We start from the raw sequence: 16,386 nt of genomic DNA, 5'->3' as shown, positions 1-16,386 counted from the left end.
CTCACAGAAAAGGTCGTTTGTTACCTTCTTTTAGTTCATTACAGTGGTGATAGAAGTTACTAGAATTAAGTGGTACTGTGCTGTTAGCCTTTATTGATCGCCGTACAAGGTTAATGTGAAGTAGCTAGCACAATCTGACAGTACTAACCCATATAAATGTACTTTGAATGGTACTTGGTCAATCGAACGGTAAATGTGAAAAACATTCGATTATAGTCAGCGGCACCGAAATTTTCTGTCACACCCTCGATAAATGGCAAAAGTCCCAGTAGAAGATTGAATTAAATCTTTAAAAGTTATATATTTTCTGAAACCTTATCGATTCCGCTTGCCCGTAGTGAGTGAAACTAGGCGATCTGATCATATAGTCGCTATGTAAATTACGTCAGAAGGATTCAGCCTTGTTGTTTGCTACCTAAACTTCACAGCACACTCAAATCCCTTAGCATGCTTGTAGCATGAAGTGTCTACTTTCAAAATCCATTTAAACCATTCACAAATGACTTGGGACTTTGAAGTTATAAATCGGGATGTATCAAGTGTCTGGTGAAAATACTGACCTGGCTATCAGTCAGAATTCTGAGAGAACCAACTGCCATAAATGACCGCGTAAAATCAACCAGTAAGAGTTATGATGTCACTGGTTCAGAACCCCATAAATGTAAACAGTCGAATGTTCAGTGATATGTTCACATTAATATTCCATATATGTACGATTGCTGTTCACAATACGTTAATTTAAGGCTAAACTGGTATTTTAATCACAATACTTATGTGTTATATATGTTAATTTCTGGAAATAAATTTTTCGATTGTCCTCTCTACTTATACAGCACCGTCACCATACACAACACCGTCAGCTTATACAGCACCGTCACCACACACAACACCATCAGCTTATACAGCACCGTCACCATACACACCACCGTCAGCTAAAACAGCACCGTCACTGTACACAACACCATCACCGCACACAACACCATCACCGCATACAACACCGTCATCTCACACAACACCGTCAGCTCATACAGCATCGTCACTGCACACAACACCATCACCTCACACAATACCGTCACTGCACACAACACCATCACCGTACATAACACTGTCACCGCACACAACACCGTCACCTCACACAACACCGTCACTGTACACAACACCGTCACCGCACACAACACCATCACCATACACAACACCGTCATCTCATATAACACCGTCACCTCACACAATACCGTCACTGTACACAACACCGTCACCTCACACAATACGTCACTGTACACAACACCGTCAGCTCATACAGCACCGTCACTGTACACAACACTAACACTGTCACCTCACACAACACCATCACCGCACACAACATCGTCACTGTACACAATACGTCACTGTACACAACACCTTCAGCTCATACAGCACCGTCACTGTACACAACACTGTCACCTCACACAACACCATCACCGCACACAACATCGTCACCTCACACAACACCGTCACTGTACACAACACCGTCACCTCACACAATACGTCACTGTACACAATACGTCACTGTACACAACACCGTCAGCTCATACAGCACCGTCACTGTACACAACACCGTCAGCTTATACAGCACCGTCACCACACACAACACCGTCAGCTTATACAGCACCGTCACCACACACAACACCATCAGCTTATACAGCACCGTCACCATACACACCACCGTCAGCTAAAACAGCACCGTCACTGTACACAACACCATCACCGCACACAACACCATCACCGCATACAACACCGTCATCTCACACAACACCGTCAGCTCATACAGCATCGTCACTGCACACAACACCATCACCTCACACAATACCGTCACTGCACACAACACCATCACCGTACATAACACTGTCACCGCACACAACACCGTCACCTCACACAACACCGTCACTGTACACAACACCGTCACCGCACACAACACCATCACCATACACAACACCGTCATCTCATATAACACCGTCACCTCACACAATACCGTCACTGTACACAACACCGTCACCTCACACAATACGTCACTGTACACAACACCGTCAGCTCATACAGCACCGTCACTGTACACAACACTAACACTGTCACCTCACACAACACCATCACCGCACACAACATCGTCACTGTACACAATACGTCACTGTACACAACACCTTCAGCTCATACAGCACCGTCACTGTACACAACACTGTCACCTCACACAACACCATCACCTCACACAACACCGTCACTGTACACAACACCGTCACCTCACACAATACGTCACTGTACACAATACGTCACTGTACACAACACCGTCAGCTCATACAGCACCGTCACTGTACACAACACTGTCACCTCACACAACACCATCACCGCACACAACACCGCCAGCTCACACAATACCGTCACTGTACACAACACCAATGCACACAGCACTGTCACCGCATACAACATCGTCACCTCACACAACACCAATGAACACAACATCGTCACTGCTCACAACACCATCAACACACACAACACCGTCACCTCACACAACACCGTCACTGTACACAACACCAATGCACACAGCACTGTCACCGCATACAACATCGTCACCTCACACAACACCGTCACTGTACACAACACCGTCACCTCACACAATACGTCACTGTACACAATACGTCACTGTACACAACACCAATGCACACAGCACTGTCACCGCTACAACATCGTCACCTCACACAAAACCAATGAACACAACATCGTCACTGCTCACAACACCATCACCGCACACAACACCGTCACCTCACACAACATCGTCACTGTACACAACACCAATGCACACAGCACTGTCACCGCATACAACATCGTCACCTCACACAACACCGTCACTGTACACAACACAGTCACCTCACACAATACGTCACTGTACACAACACCGTCAGCTCATACAGCACCGTCACTGTACACAACACCGTCACCTCACACAACACCGTCACTGTACACAACACCGTCACCTCACACAACACCATCACCGCACACAACATCGTCACCTCACACAACACCGTCACCTCACACAATACGTCACCGTACACAATACGTCACTGTACACAACACCGTCAGCTCATACAGCACCGTCACTGTACACAACACTAACACTGTCACCTCACACAACACCATCACCGCACACAACATCGTCACTGTACACAATACGTCACTGTACACAACACCGTCAGCTCATACAGCACCGTCACTGTACACAACACTGTCACCTCACACAACACCATCACCGCACACAACATCGTCACCTCACACAACACCGTCACTGTACACAACACCGTCACCTCACACAATACGTCACTGTACACAATACGTCACTGTACACAACACCGTCAGCTCATACAGCACCGTCACTGTACACAACACTGTCACCTCACACAACACCATCACCGCACACAACACCGCCAGCTCACACAATACCGTCACTGTACAGAACACCAATGCACACAGCACTGTCACCGCATACAACATCGTCACCTCACACAACACCAATGAACACAACATCGTCACTGCTCACAACACCATCAACACACACAACACCGTCACCCCCATGCCCACACCCCCCATAAATACACACCAACACTGCCATGGCCACATCCACTCCACACACTGCCAGCAGCAATACAGAGTGGAGGGTGGAGGGTATACAGGTGGAGGTCGTAGGAGGGGGAGTGGAGGGGTAGTGAGTTGGAAGGGAGGAGAGGTGGAGGATGATGTGGTGGTATGACGGGAGGGGAGGAGGGTGTACAGGTGGAGGAGGGGGCTGGAATGGTAGAGGGGTTGTTACGGCTCTCCTACCCCAGGAATCGAGTCCCTGGTGGCCCCAGCTGAAGGATTCGGGTAACCAAACTCTCCCCCTCATTCAGTGGAGGGGGGGCAGTGGGCAGGTGTAGTTTACTAAGAGTGTCCATAGCAGCATTAGGGAAGAAACAACATCAATGAGAAAGACCCTCAACACACACCTGCTGGAGGAAGACCCTCAACACACTGATCTCTAACATGCATCCAGTAACATTTCATGGAGTTTGATGTATTGTTGGGAACAGGATGTGAATGTTCTCCAACTGTTCAGGAAATTCTAAGAACTGCAGGTATTGAACAAAAACCAATATCAGTGTTCCTACAGTGATGGGTACTGGTGATTCTGAAATGGTGTAAAGTATTTTTTCCTGGAATAATTTGGGTACTCTCACACCCTTAGAAAGCAAGGGCAATGTCAACGTCAGTTTTTTTACTAAGTGCTAATCTTCACCCATGATTAAGCATTTCTTTCTGGCCGAGAGGGATGTTTTTCAAGATGGCAATCACAGAGCAGGAGTGCCACCCAGTGGTTTGAGAATGACACGTCATGGCCCCAATGTGTCATGCATAGGCAATTTATTAAAGTTACTTTCCTTTTAAAATTATGGGTAAATACTTCCCCCTAGTGGCTGTTTAGTGCCAGTTCACTTGTATATATCTACCTCCTGATTCTTCAGTGGTCACAAAATGTACTGATTAGGAACCGTAACCACAGCCAGAAAAGGTTGAATGGGGAAATGTTGTAATTAGATTGCCACTTGTTATTGTGTTTTAGTTATTTCCCCTGCTACACAGGGCACACTTTTGAAAGAGAGTGTCCTCTCAAGTGAATCCCCTGTGTTAAATAAAGGTTAAAAAATCATTTCAATTACAGAGCAGCACTGACATTATTGCAGGCCAGCTAACAGTTATCCTGACAGGTTCAGAGTTAACGTGCAGACCTGTGGTATTTTATACTGCTTTGTGACTGAAGTAGGACACTTGTGGGCATTCAGGAGTAATGGCTTCTCCTTCCCCTCAAACAAGTGGGGGATAGTGGGGGATTCTCTTATTCTCCCTGTAGTGAGCTGTTCCATCTCTCTTTCCCTTCCTCCCTCCCTCTCTCTCTCTACCTCCCTCCCTCCCTTTATACCTTTCTTTCTCTCTCTCTGTCTCTTTCCATAGTGAGCCAGTCTCTCTCTCCTTCTCTCCCTTTCTCTCCCTCTCTCCCAGTAGTGAGCCATTCTCCCTCTCTCCCTTTTTCCTCTCTCTCTCTCCCTCTCTCCCTTTCTCTCTCTTTCTTCCAGTAGTGAACCTCTCTCTCTCTCCCAGTAGTGAGCCACTCTCTCTCTCGCTCTCTCTGTAATGAGCTGGTGTCTCTTACCCAAGGAACTGAGCTCCAGTAGGCCCTATCTCAATGAGCCGGCCGGCTGGTCCATCTCCTTCCACCAGGGGGGGCATGGTGGCCACGCGGTGCCGTTTCACCAGACGGCAGGTCACGCGTGTGGGGGCGGAGCACTTTCGTGGCGGAATGATGATGCGGAGGCCATGATGGCGACACCCCCGCATGGCTCCGCCCCTTGCGTCCACCATGAAGCTGACCAGGAAGCTGCCGGACAGACAGAGGCGATGGAGTGCAAATCATACCGAACAACAAGTTGGCCTTCACTCTCCCTAGATCAGAAATCAAACACATGCCTCCACCCATATATTTCATTACATCTTCATACCAATTTCTCTAAAGACAAATGACTACAGTTACATTTATTGGTGTAATGAGAACTAAAAAAGTTTAATACTACTCTAAGGTAATCGACTCAACTCGGTTGACTCTACGAGTTGGGTGAGCCAAACTAAATGTTTTTAGTTATACGTTGTATTGTTATAATGAGCAGAAATTCAGCAATTATAGCACATATTTCTCACCTCATTTTCATTCTTATAAAGATTTTTGTAACATTTATTGGTGAAATGAGAGATTTTGGTGAAAAATATTTGTTGTGAGCTTGACCCTATGGCTTGGTTCATCTCGTCTGCCATTGTGCAATGAATGGTGGGATACTGGGTCAGTTTTCTTTGGGCAAGAATGCATCCGATGCATCCTCGATTTTTGAAGGGAACTAAGACCACTTCTTTATCTGTTCTTATTTTTTTGCATTCTTGCTTTTGGAATAGGATTTGGGTCTTTAAATATGATGTCACACGAGTTCACAAGACCACAAAAACACACAAGTACATTGAGAAACACAGGGAGGCAGACAGGAAGAGGTGCAGAGTATCACCTGCTATTGTCTTGATCCAAGCACGGGGAGGAGCGTCTGAGAACAATGAAGAAAGAGAGAGGGAATGACCAATCAAAGAGAATCAAGAGTGAAGGATCAACCAATCATAGAAACCCACGGAGGCCAAGACTATTTACAGAACATGAGGACAGAGAAATCATATGCAAAAAAGCCTCTGCAGTGCACAGAGGATTTGGCATAGTGCACAGGGCATAGCATTTGTCTGCAGTGCAGTTTGTGTTTGCACTACAAAGTGTATGTTGGCAGTTTCCAGCATGTGTCTGCAGGGTGTAGTATGTGTCAGCAGTGTGTAGTATGTGTCAGCAGTGTGTAGTGTGTGTCTGCAGTGTGTAGAATGTGTCTGCAGTGTGTAGAATGTGTCTGCAGTGTGTAGTGTGTGTCAGCAGTGTGTAGTGTGTGTCAGCAGTGTGTAGTGTGTGTCAGCAGTGTGTAGTGTGTGTCTGCAGGGAGTAGAATGTGTCTGCAGGGAGTAGAATGTGTCTGCAGGGAGTAGAATGTGTCTGCAGGGAGTAGAGTGTGTCTGCAGGGAGTAGAGTGTGTCTGCAGGGAGTAGAGTGTGTCTGCAGGGAGTAGAGTGTGTCTGCAGGGTGTAGTGTGTGTCTGCAGTGTGTAGTGTGTGTCTGCAGTGTGTAGTGTGTGTCTGCAGGGTGTACTGTCTGTCTGCAGGGTGTACTGTCTGTCTGCAGGGTATAGTATGTGTCTGCAGGGAGTAGAGTGTGTCAGCAGGGAGTAGAGTGTGTCAGCAGGGAGTAGAGTGTGTCTGCAGGGAGTAGAGTGTGTCTGCAGGGTGTAGTGTGTGTCTGCAGTGTGTAGTGTGTGTCTGCAGTGTGTAGTGTGTGTCTGCAGGGTGTACTGTCTGTCTGCAGGGTGTACTGTCTGTCTGCAGGGTATAGTGTGTGTCTGCAGTGTGTAGTGTGTGTCTGCAGTGTGTAGTGTGTGTCTGCAGGGTGTAGTGTGTGTCTGCAGGGTGTAGTATGTGTCTGCAGGGTGTAGTGTGTGTCAGCAGTGTGTAGTATGTGTCTGCAGGGTGTAGTATGTGTCTGCAGGGTGTAGTATGTGTCTGCAGGGTGTAGTATGTGTCAGCAGTGTGTAGTATGTGACCACAGGGTGTAGTGTGTGTCTCCAGGGTGTAGTATGTGTCCGCAGGGTGTAGTGTATGTCCACAGGGTGTAGTACATACCCAGAGTGGAGGGGGCTGGAGGACAGGGCAATGTTGTCCAGGTTCTCGGTACCCCAGCTCAGACGGTAAGACTCCTTCTGCACAGAGAGCAATGCCATCTGCCAGCCCAAAGAAGAACCATTAGTGCAGCCACATTCTAACACTGTGTTCCATTAGTGCAGCCACATTCTAACACTGTGTTCCATTAGTGCAGCAGATTTGTCCTTGATCTGGTCTTTATTCAGGACCTCGGTCAGATCATCACTTGCATATGCTACTGTAGTATTAGGTCTGGCAGAGATCCGGATTTGTCTCCATGGCGCCTACTAGTGGAGAGAGCACACGAACCTCTGCTGCATTAGATAATAATCCCAGGTGCTTAAAGGTGTGTTCTCCAGAAGCACACACTGAGAAAGTGTTTGTTTTTGTGTCTTGTTTGTCAGCGTGCATGACAAAGAAAGAAAACCTGCGACAAGGCTGATCAGCTGAAAAGCTGGCCAGCTAGGAGCAGCCAGCTGAAAAGCTGGCCAGCTAGGAGCAGCCAGCTGAAAAGCTGGCCAGCTAGGAGCAGCCAGCTGAAAAGCTGTCGCGACGTTTTACTTTCTTTTGACTTTGTAATTTTAGTTTGTTGTTTTCGCTTATTGTCTTTGCCCATGGTGTATGAACCCGTGAGGGGGAAGGGTGAAGCTGTTTATTTGATTTTATGTTGTTGTGGGTACGCTCCCTCTCTCTCCATGCAGCAATCGATGGTACACACAGAGACCTGCCTCTCTCTCCCAGGGGTGTCACAACGCCCTGTGACAGCTATACTGTATAAAGTGGAATTATCTGCATATATTACAGAACTTGCTTTTTGTACCATCAACAGCAAGTATGCACCTTTTATCCATTTGTGTTAGCTACTCATTTGTCATCTCAGCTAAAGCAGAACTTATAGAATGACCCTCAATGTAAGCACGCCAAAATATAGATAATAATGCATGACAGCATATTGTTCAATACAGATATTATGTTTATGTGAACTCCTATGATATATATAGATATCCTGCCTTTAGGTATCAGGTATTCTTTCCACACTCGGTCATACCCCACCTAAACATTTATTAAAAGTAGGGACAGTCACATGCCCATGAGATGCATGTAAACCCACCTGTTGGCTGCTGGCAGTGGCCTCAATGAGGTTGCCATCCTTCCGCAGATATCCAGCATGCCGTGGTGTGGTGTGGGACCTGTCAGAACTGAAGGATCGTAGGCTAGTGGAAAATTGCCATGGAAACAATGAGTGGGAGGGGTAAGGGGGGATTAGGGTTGGCATGGAGGAAGTGGTGAGAGGGAGAAACCGCAGGGTATTAACAGGAGGGTGTGGGGTGTAACTTCCTGATAGGAGCAGAGTGGCAGAGGTCAACCACACTATGAATGTGCATTGTGTTGAATGAGCAGAAAGGAGTAAAGTTTTTCCAGTTTGTATCTCAGGAATATGTTCAGTGCCCAGGGGATCAGAAATCATGTTCAGTGAGTGGGCTGTAATGGGGGGTCTGTAACAGACACGAGAGGGGGTGTAGCTGGGGGCTGCAGGGGTGGGGGGCTGCTGCAGCTGCAGGGGGGCAGACTGGAGGGAGGGGGGCTGCAGGGGGAGGGCTGGAGGGGGGGGGGGCTGCAGGGGGAGGGCTGGAGGGAGAGCTGCAGGGGGAGGGTTGGAGGGGGGGGGCTGCAGGGGGAGGGTTGGAGGGGGGGGGGCTGCAGGGGGAGGGCTGGAGAGGGGGGGGAGCTGCATGGGGGAGGACTGGAGGGGGCGGGGAGCTGCAGGGGGGCTGCAGGGGGGGCTGCAGGGGGAGGGCTGGAGGGGGGGCTGCAGGGGGAGGACTGGAGGGAGGGGGGCTGCAGGGGGGCTGCAGGGGGGGCTGCAGGGGGAGGGCTGGAGGGGGGGGCTGCAGGGGGAGGGCTGGAGGGGGTGGTAAAGGACAGGTGGGTGCTGGGGTGCAGGTTAACCCACCTGTCAGAGCGCACAGCATCTAGACTAAAACGCAGGTAGCTCATCCCCTCCAGGTAATGGCCAGGTAAGGAGTCATCGCCCAGCTCCCTCAGGTCCTCGGCTCGCAGATACTCACCCCCTTCCCCTGTCATCGTGTCCTCACCTGGGAAACAGGGAGGGCAAAGGTCACAGCCTGAAACCACCAAGTGCAACACCTCACAGGCATTTCCTCAATGCACACACACACACACACACACACACACCTTCTCCAACACTGGCCATCAGTGACCTTACCTTCCTCATCAGAAACCTCCAGAACCTCAGTCATGGTCTCAGGCACGTTCAGCTTGTGCTTCTCTGTCACCGTCTGCATCGAAGAGGACACACCTACTGCAGCACTGCGCCAATCATAGCCCACAAACAGGACACACCACCTTTGTGGAAAATGTCTTTAGCAGACAATTTACATAAAACAACATAAAATTTTATTGTTTTAACACACAGGACTATAATGTGGCCAAGGGGTATAATTTCATAATGCAACTGATAATGGTTAGCTATAATGCCAGCTTGAAAAGTTCAATCTTTTGTTATATTTTGCACAAGATAGCTGTCTGGATGCTGTGCTTCAAATGGTATTTGATAAAATGAATGCATATACTGTTTTGAATTGCTGAATTTTGTTATACATACCCCTAGCAAGCCAGTTAAGAAAAGTGTGAACTATAATTTCTGTTTCAGAATAACATTATCACTGACATTTTACTGTTAGTGCTAGTCAGCTGGCGAACATTTGACTACATTAGCTAGCGAGGGCGAGTTGGAATTGGAACGTTTCATGCTCAGCTGCCATGCTAGGACAGGCAAACACAACGATGATTCCCAGCCTTCGATTTTACTCCGGTCCTCTGTTTGAAGTAAACGTACCACCACAAAAGTACCACAATAAAAATTTTTAATGAAACACTTTCCCATGGAAACCACAATATCCAAAATCCCTATCATGGCGCTGTATCATGCTGGTATACTGCCCAGCCCTTGGACACATCCACTGCAGAATCTACCCAATCATGGCTGACTAACAGGACGCACCCACTGCAGAATCTACCCAATCATGGCTGACTAACAGGACACACCCACTGTAGAATCTACCCAATCATGGCTGATTAACAGGACGCACCCACTGTAGAATCTACCCAATCATGGTTCACTAAAAGGACACACCCACTGTAGAATCTACCCTATCATGGCTCACTAAAAGGATGCACCCACTGTAGAATCTACCCAATTGTGGCTCAGAAACAGGACACACTCACTAGAGAAATACCCAAACACACCCCTGATAGGATGTTCGCTCAGCGGTACGCCAGAAACACTTAGAGATGTGAAATAATGCTTTCCAGGGGTTGAGCATTCTCACTGGTTACTCACGGTCGTGGTGGTGATGACCTCCTCTGTCACCACTTTCAGAGTGTCAACCACAGAGATATATCCCAGACGACGAGAAATGTCCAGTGCTGTGTTTCCATTCTGAGAAAACATGGAGGAGCATCAAACACACGTGCATGTGTGTGTATGCGTATTTGTATATGTGTGTGTGTGTGCGCCTATTTGTATATGTGTGTGTATTTGTATGTGTGTGTGCGTGTGTGTATTTGTACACATTTGTGTGTGTGTATTTGTATGTATTTTTATACCTGTGTGTGTGTTTTTATGTGTGTATGCCTATTTGTATATGTGTGTGTATGTGTGTATTTGTATATACATGTGTGTATTTGTATACGTGTGTGTGTGTGTGTGTGTATTTGTATACGTGTGCGTGTGTATTTGTATATGTGTGTGTGTGTGTGTATTTTATACGTGTGTGTTTTATAGGTGAGTGTGTATGTATTTGTATGTGTGTATTTGTATACGTGTGTGTGTGTGTCTTTGTATACGTGTGTGTGTATTTGTGTACGTGTGTGTGTATTTGTATATATGTGCGTGTGTATTTGTATACGTGTGTGTGTGTGTATTTGTATATATGTGCGTGTGTATTTGTATATGTGTGTGTGTGTATTTGTATATATGTGTGTGTGTGTATTTGTATACGTGTGTGTGTGTGTGTGTGTGTTTGTGTGTGTGCATTTGTATACGTGTGTGTGTGTGTTTGTGTGTGTGTGTGTGTGTGCATTTGTATACGTGTGTGTGTGTGTCTATTTGTATACGTGTTCGTGTGTATTTGTGTATGTGTGTGTGTATTTGTATACGTGTGTGTGTGTGTATTTGTATATGTGTGTGTGTGTGTGTGTGTTTGTATATGTGTGTGTGTGTGTGTGCATTTGTATACGTGTGTGTGTGTGTGTGTGTGTGTGTGTCTCACCACAGTCACAGTGTTGGGTTCTGCTCCATGCTGTAGTAAGATGTTGATGATGTGAGTGTTCCCCTGCTGTGCTGCCTGGTGAAGGGGAGTGTAGCCACTCTGAAGAGAGATACAGTCAGTATAAAACCATTATCTACCAAAGTTATACAACTCAGCATATACCACTATACAGTCCTCTCCATACACCACTCACCATATACCACTCACCATACAGCACTCACCATATAACACACTATACATCCCTCTCCATATACCACTCAGCATATACCACACTGTACATCCCTCTCCATACACCACTCACCATATACCACTCACCATACAGCACTCACCATATACCACACTATACATCCCTCTCCATATACCACTCAGCATATACCACACTGTACATCCCTCTCCACACACCACTCACCATATACCACTCACCATACAGCACTCAGAATATACCACTCAGCATATAGCACTATACAGTCCTCTCCATACACCACCCACCATATACCACTCACCATACAGCACTCAGAATATACCACTCACCATACACCACTCACCATATACCACACTATACATCCCTCTCCATATACCACTGAGCATATACCACACTGTACATCCCTCTCCATACACCACTCACCATATACCACTCACCATACAGCACTCAGAATATACCACTCAGCATATAGCACTATACAGTCCTCTCCATACACCACCCACCATATACCACTCACCATACAGCACTCAGAATATACCACTCACCATACACCACTCAAAATATACCACACTATACATCCCTCTCCATATACCACTCAGCATAAACAACTATACAGTTCTCTCCATACACCACTCACCATATACCACACCATACATCCCTCCCCATAAACCACTCACCATATACAGTTGCAAGAAAAAGTTTGTGAACCCTTTGGAATTACTTGGATTTCTGCATTAATTACTTATTAAATGTGGTCTAAGCCACATATAAGCCACAATAATAGATCAACTCAGTCTACTTAAACTAACAGTAAACAAATAATTGTACTTCTTGTCAATACTAATGCATCTTTATCATTCACAGTCTATGTTGGAAATAGGTGTTCCAATCAATCAGATGGGATTGGAGGTATGAGTTGGAGGTGCCCTGTCCTATGAAAAAGGCTCACAAAGTTTGGTTACTGACAGAGCCTGCTCTTCTCAAGACGCTTCTGTTCATGTGAACCATGCCCTGATCAAAACAATTTTCAGAGGGCCTTAGAAGAAGAGAAGAGATGCATAAAGCTGGAAAAGGCTTCAACAGCATTTCTAAAGGCTTGGGTGTACATCAATCCACAATAACACAAGCTGTCTACAAATTGAGGCTGGCTACTCTCCCTAGGAAGGACATCCTGCAAAGATCATAGCAAGAGTGCAGCATGCAATGCTGAAGGAAGTCAAAAATAGCTTTGCAGTAACAGTAAAGGACCTGCAGAAATCTTTTGAACTTACTAAAGTCTCTGTTCATGTGTCCACTATAAGAAAACCACTAAGCAAGAAGGAGGAGGACACCATTGAAAAAACCACTTCTCTCCAAAAAACACTGCTGCCAAAGACCACCTGGACATTTCACAATGCTTCTGGGAAAATATTCTATGGAAGGATGAGACAATAGTTGCATTTTTTTCAGAAATGCACAACGCTATGTATGGAGGAGAAAAGCACACACACACACTGCCACACAAACACATACTGCCACACACACACATACCTTTGTTTTTGCATTGATGTTGGCACCATGCTGCAATAAGAAGTTCACCATCTTCACATTACCATAGTGACAAGCAACTATGAGAGGAGTATAGCCAAGCTGGAAAGGAGAGAGTAATATTATAAATCAAAACACTTTAAAAAGAAACATATCATATAAACAAAGCACCATAATTCTGATATTATCAATTATTATAAGCCACTACACTGCCTCCATAAAGACAGGTACACAGATTATTCGACATCTGCAATCAATGAATGCTGTAAATTAAGGAAATAACCAAGCCAAACTTGGTGATAATTTCCCCTAAAACTGAGAGACAGCCAGTTATCCCAACAACTGGGCTGATGGGGCCAGAGAAAAATTGCCTGGGGCATTGCCCACCGATAGCCAATCAGACTGCATTGGCTGTATATCGGTGGCTGTACAACGGTGTATCAGATAAATAAGGTTTTATGTCAAAACTGAATTTTTGACCATTTTGGTGTTTCAACCGATTCAAATAAAACGAGTCTTGCTTTCGTAATTTGTATTTGCTGTTGGTGAAATCAGATTGTAAACATAATTTTGAAGGTTCTCGTAGAAGGATGACAAGGTAGCAGAGTTTGAAACTTTGCTTGGAAAGTTTGGAAAGTTAGCAGCTGTACTGTCACTTACACCAGCAATCTACCTGTTTCTTTTGCAGCTTGCTAGAAATCTACCTATCTCGCTTGCTAGCTAATTAGCAATAAATCTCTTTTGCAAGCTCACCAGTGATCTATTTCTCTCAAAACAAGCAATCTATGTATCTCTCCCACTATATAGCCAGCTAGTGATCTATCCATCTATATTTCTCATTAGCAATTATGTATCTCTCTTGCTAGCTAGCAAAAGAACTATCTTTTCTCTAATAACAATGATTAGTGTTATATAACTATGACACTTTGTTTTTCTTCAGAAATGTATAGCTGTATGAGATCTCTAAGAAGACACAACAGGAGGGGTCTGCTTTTCTCCCCCTCCCCTCAACAGGCAGAAAAAAAGTTCACTGGAGTTTTCCCTCCTTTGAAAGTTTTATTATTTTATTACTTGAAGACACAGCACACCTGAATTATTGGGGTCAGGGACCCATCATGGCTACAGAATGCACCAAGATCATATTCCTTTTCATTTTAAGTATGAATGCAATCTCTGACATTTAATTGACATCACTGATAGAAGTTCTAATTTCTATATAGAAAATGGTTGTTTAGGAACTGGTTTTGTTACATGGAAAATATTTTTCCTGAAGGTATGGAGGTGTGGAGTACAGCTGTCTGGATTTCACAATTATTTGGCTACAAATATCACCTCTGTTGTTAGAAGCAGAATATAACTTATTTTGGGGGTATTCAATAGCTGAGCTACCTCTTAACAAGTTGTAGTTTGGTATTTTCCTTCATTATTTCCTTTGTGACTGTCACCTGTCCATGTCTGCAGCATTTGGTATTTGTTAAGGTAGTTTGACACAGAATACATTTTTTGTAACTTATTAACTTAATACATTTCTTAATTTTAATCTGCTTGTGAGTTGTATACTTTGATACAGGTTGACCCATTACATTACATTACATTCATTTGGCAGACGCTTTCATCCAAAGCGACGTACAAAAAAGTGCATTTCATGGTCGTAGACAACTGCTAAACACGTGTTCAGTAAGGTACAATACTTATTTTGTACAGCTATTTCTAGCCGAGAACAGTGAACACTATTCTGGCCTAACATCTGCAAAGCCAACTAGGCAGAAGAATAAGCTACAGACCCAACAGGTTGCTATGCTCATCAACAAATTCAGCAATTTAACTGATAATTAAGACCTTTAAAAATAATTATCAAATTAAATCAAATAAATATATTTCCTATGTTGGACAAGTGAGCTGTTGATACACTTGTGGTCGGTTTTCAGAGTTATGAACGAGGGTGGTAGCTGTTAAAACCACTGGATTCCCAACATAAACATACTCAATCCTCACTGTGCTAGGGAACAGGTGTTACTGTTAGTAACCCTAACCTTAACAGGCATTAGGGAATAGGCGTTGGGGAGAGATACAGTGAGCACCATAATTCATTGGACAGTGACACATTGTTTGTTATTTTGGTTCTGTACTCTAGCACTTTGAGTTTGGAAGGATACAATGACAATGAGATTGGAGTGCAGACTGTCAGCTTTAATTTGACGGTATTTTCATACATATCGGATGAACTGTTTAGAAATTATAGAACCTTTTGTGCTTGGTCCCCCCCATTTTCGGGCATCAAAAATTATTGGACAGTTTAACAATGTAGAATAAAGTAATCATTTTTAATATTTGGTCGCATATCCTTTGCATGCAATGACTGCTTGAAGTCTGCGACGCATAGACATCACCAGACGCTGGGTATCTTCCCTGGTGATGCTCTGCCAGGCCTGTACTGCAGCCATCTTCAGTTCCTGCTTGTTTCGGGGACTTTTTGCCTTCAGTCTCCTCTTCAGCATGTAAAATGCATGTTCAATTGGATTCAGATCTGGTGATTGACTCGGCCAGTCAAGGATTTTCCACTTTTAGGCCATCAAAAACCCCTTCGTTACTCCAGCAGTATGTTTCGGGTCATTGTCTTGTTGCATGATGAAGTGCCATCCAATGAGTTTGGTTTTATCTGAGCAGATAAAATATTTCTGTAGACTTCAGAATTCATTGTTCTACTTCTGTCTGCAGTCACATCACCAATGAAGACAAGTGAGCCGGTTCCACTGGCAGCCATACAGGCCCAAGCCATAATACCTTCTCCACCTTTTTCACGGATGAGGTGGTATGCTTTGGATCATGGGCATTTCCTTTTTTTCTTCACACTTTCCTCTTTCCATCACTCTGGTACATGTTAATCTTTGTCTCATCTGTCCACAAGACTTTGTTCCAGAACTCTTGGGGCTCTTTTAGGTGCTTTTTAACAAACTGTAATCTCGCCTTTCTGTTCTTCAGGCTTATCAGTGGTTTGCATCTTGTAGTGTAACCTCTGTAGTCCTGCTGGTGTAG

The 16,386-nt window shown here is 45.1% G+C and overlaps 1 protein-coding gene across 8 annotated transcripts in view; it reads right to left on the bottom strand.

Moving 5' to 3' along the window:
* ank2a (ankyrin 2a, neuronal) overlaps window positions 1-16,386 on the bottom strand; it is an 86,888-nt gene that overhangs the window by 33,418 nt on the left and 37,084 nt on the right. For 7 of the 8 annotated variants that reach the window (XM_035418157.1, XM_035418158.1, XM_035418153.1 and 4 more), the window contains exons 21-30: window positions 13,354-13,452; window positions 11,622-11,720; window positions 10,691-10,789; window positions 9,554-9,626; window positions 9,281-9,422; window positions 8,438-8,540; window positions 7,309-7,406; window positions 6,108-6,143; window positions 5,210-5,434; window positions 3,844-3,942 (exon numbers count right to left, since the gene is read on the bottom strand). In XM_035418157.1, the coding sequence (XP_035274048.1) occupies window positions 3,844-3,942; window positions 5,210-5,434; window positions 6,108-6,143; window positions 7,309-7,406; window positions 8,438-8,540; window positions 9,281-9,422; window positions 9,554-9,626; window positions 10,691-10,789; window positions 11,622-11,720; window positions 13,354-13,452 (1,073 nt within the window). The remainder of the gene's footprint in view (window positions 1-3,843; window positions 3,943-5,209; window positions 5,435-6,107; window positions 6,144-7,308; window positions 7,407-8,437; window positions 8,541-9,280; window positions 9,423-9,553; window positions 9,627-10,690; window positions 10,790-11,621; window positions 11,721-13,353; window positions 13,453-16,386) is intronic. The other variant, XM_035418155.1, reaches the window with a different exon arrangement.

This window comes from Anguilla anguilla, chromosome 5 (assembly GCF_013347855.1).
Source record: "Anguilla anguilla isolate fAngAng1 chromosome 5, fAngAng1.pri, whole genome shotgun sequence".
NCBI lineage: Eukaryota > Metazoa > Chordata > Actinopteri > Anguilliformes > Anguillidae > Anguilla > Anguilla anguilla.
This window is presented reverse-complemented; position numbering and strand designations above follow the sequence as displayed.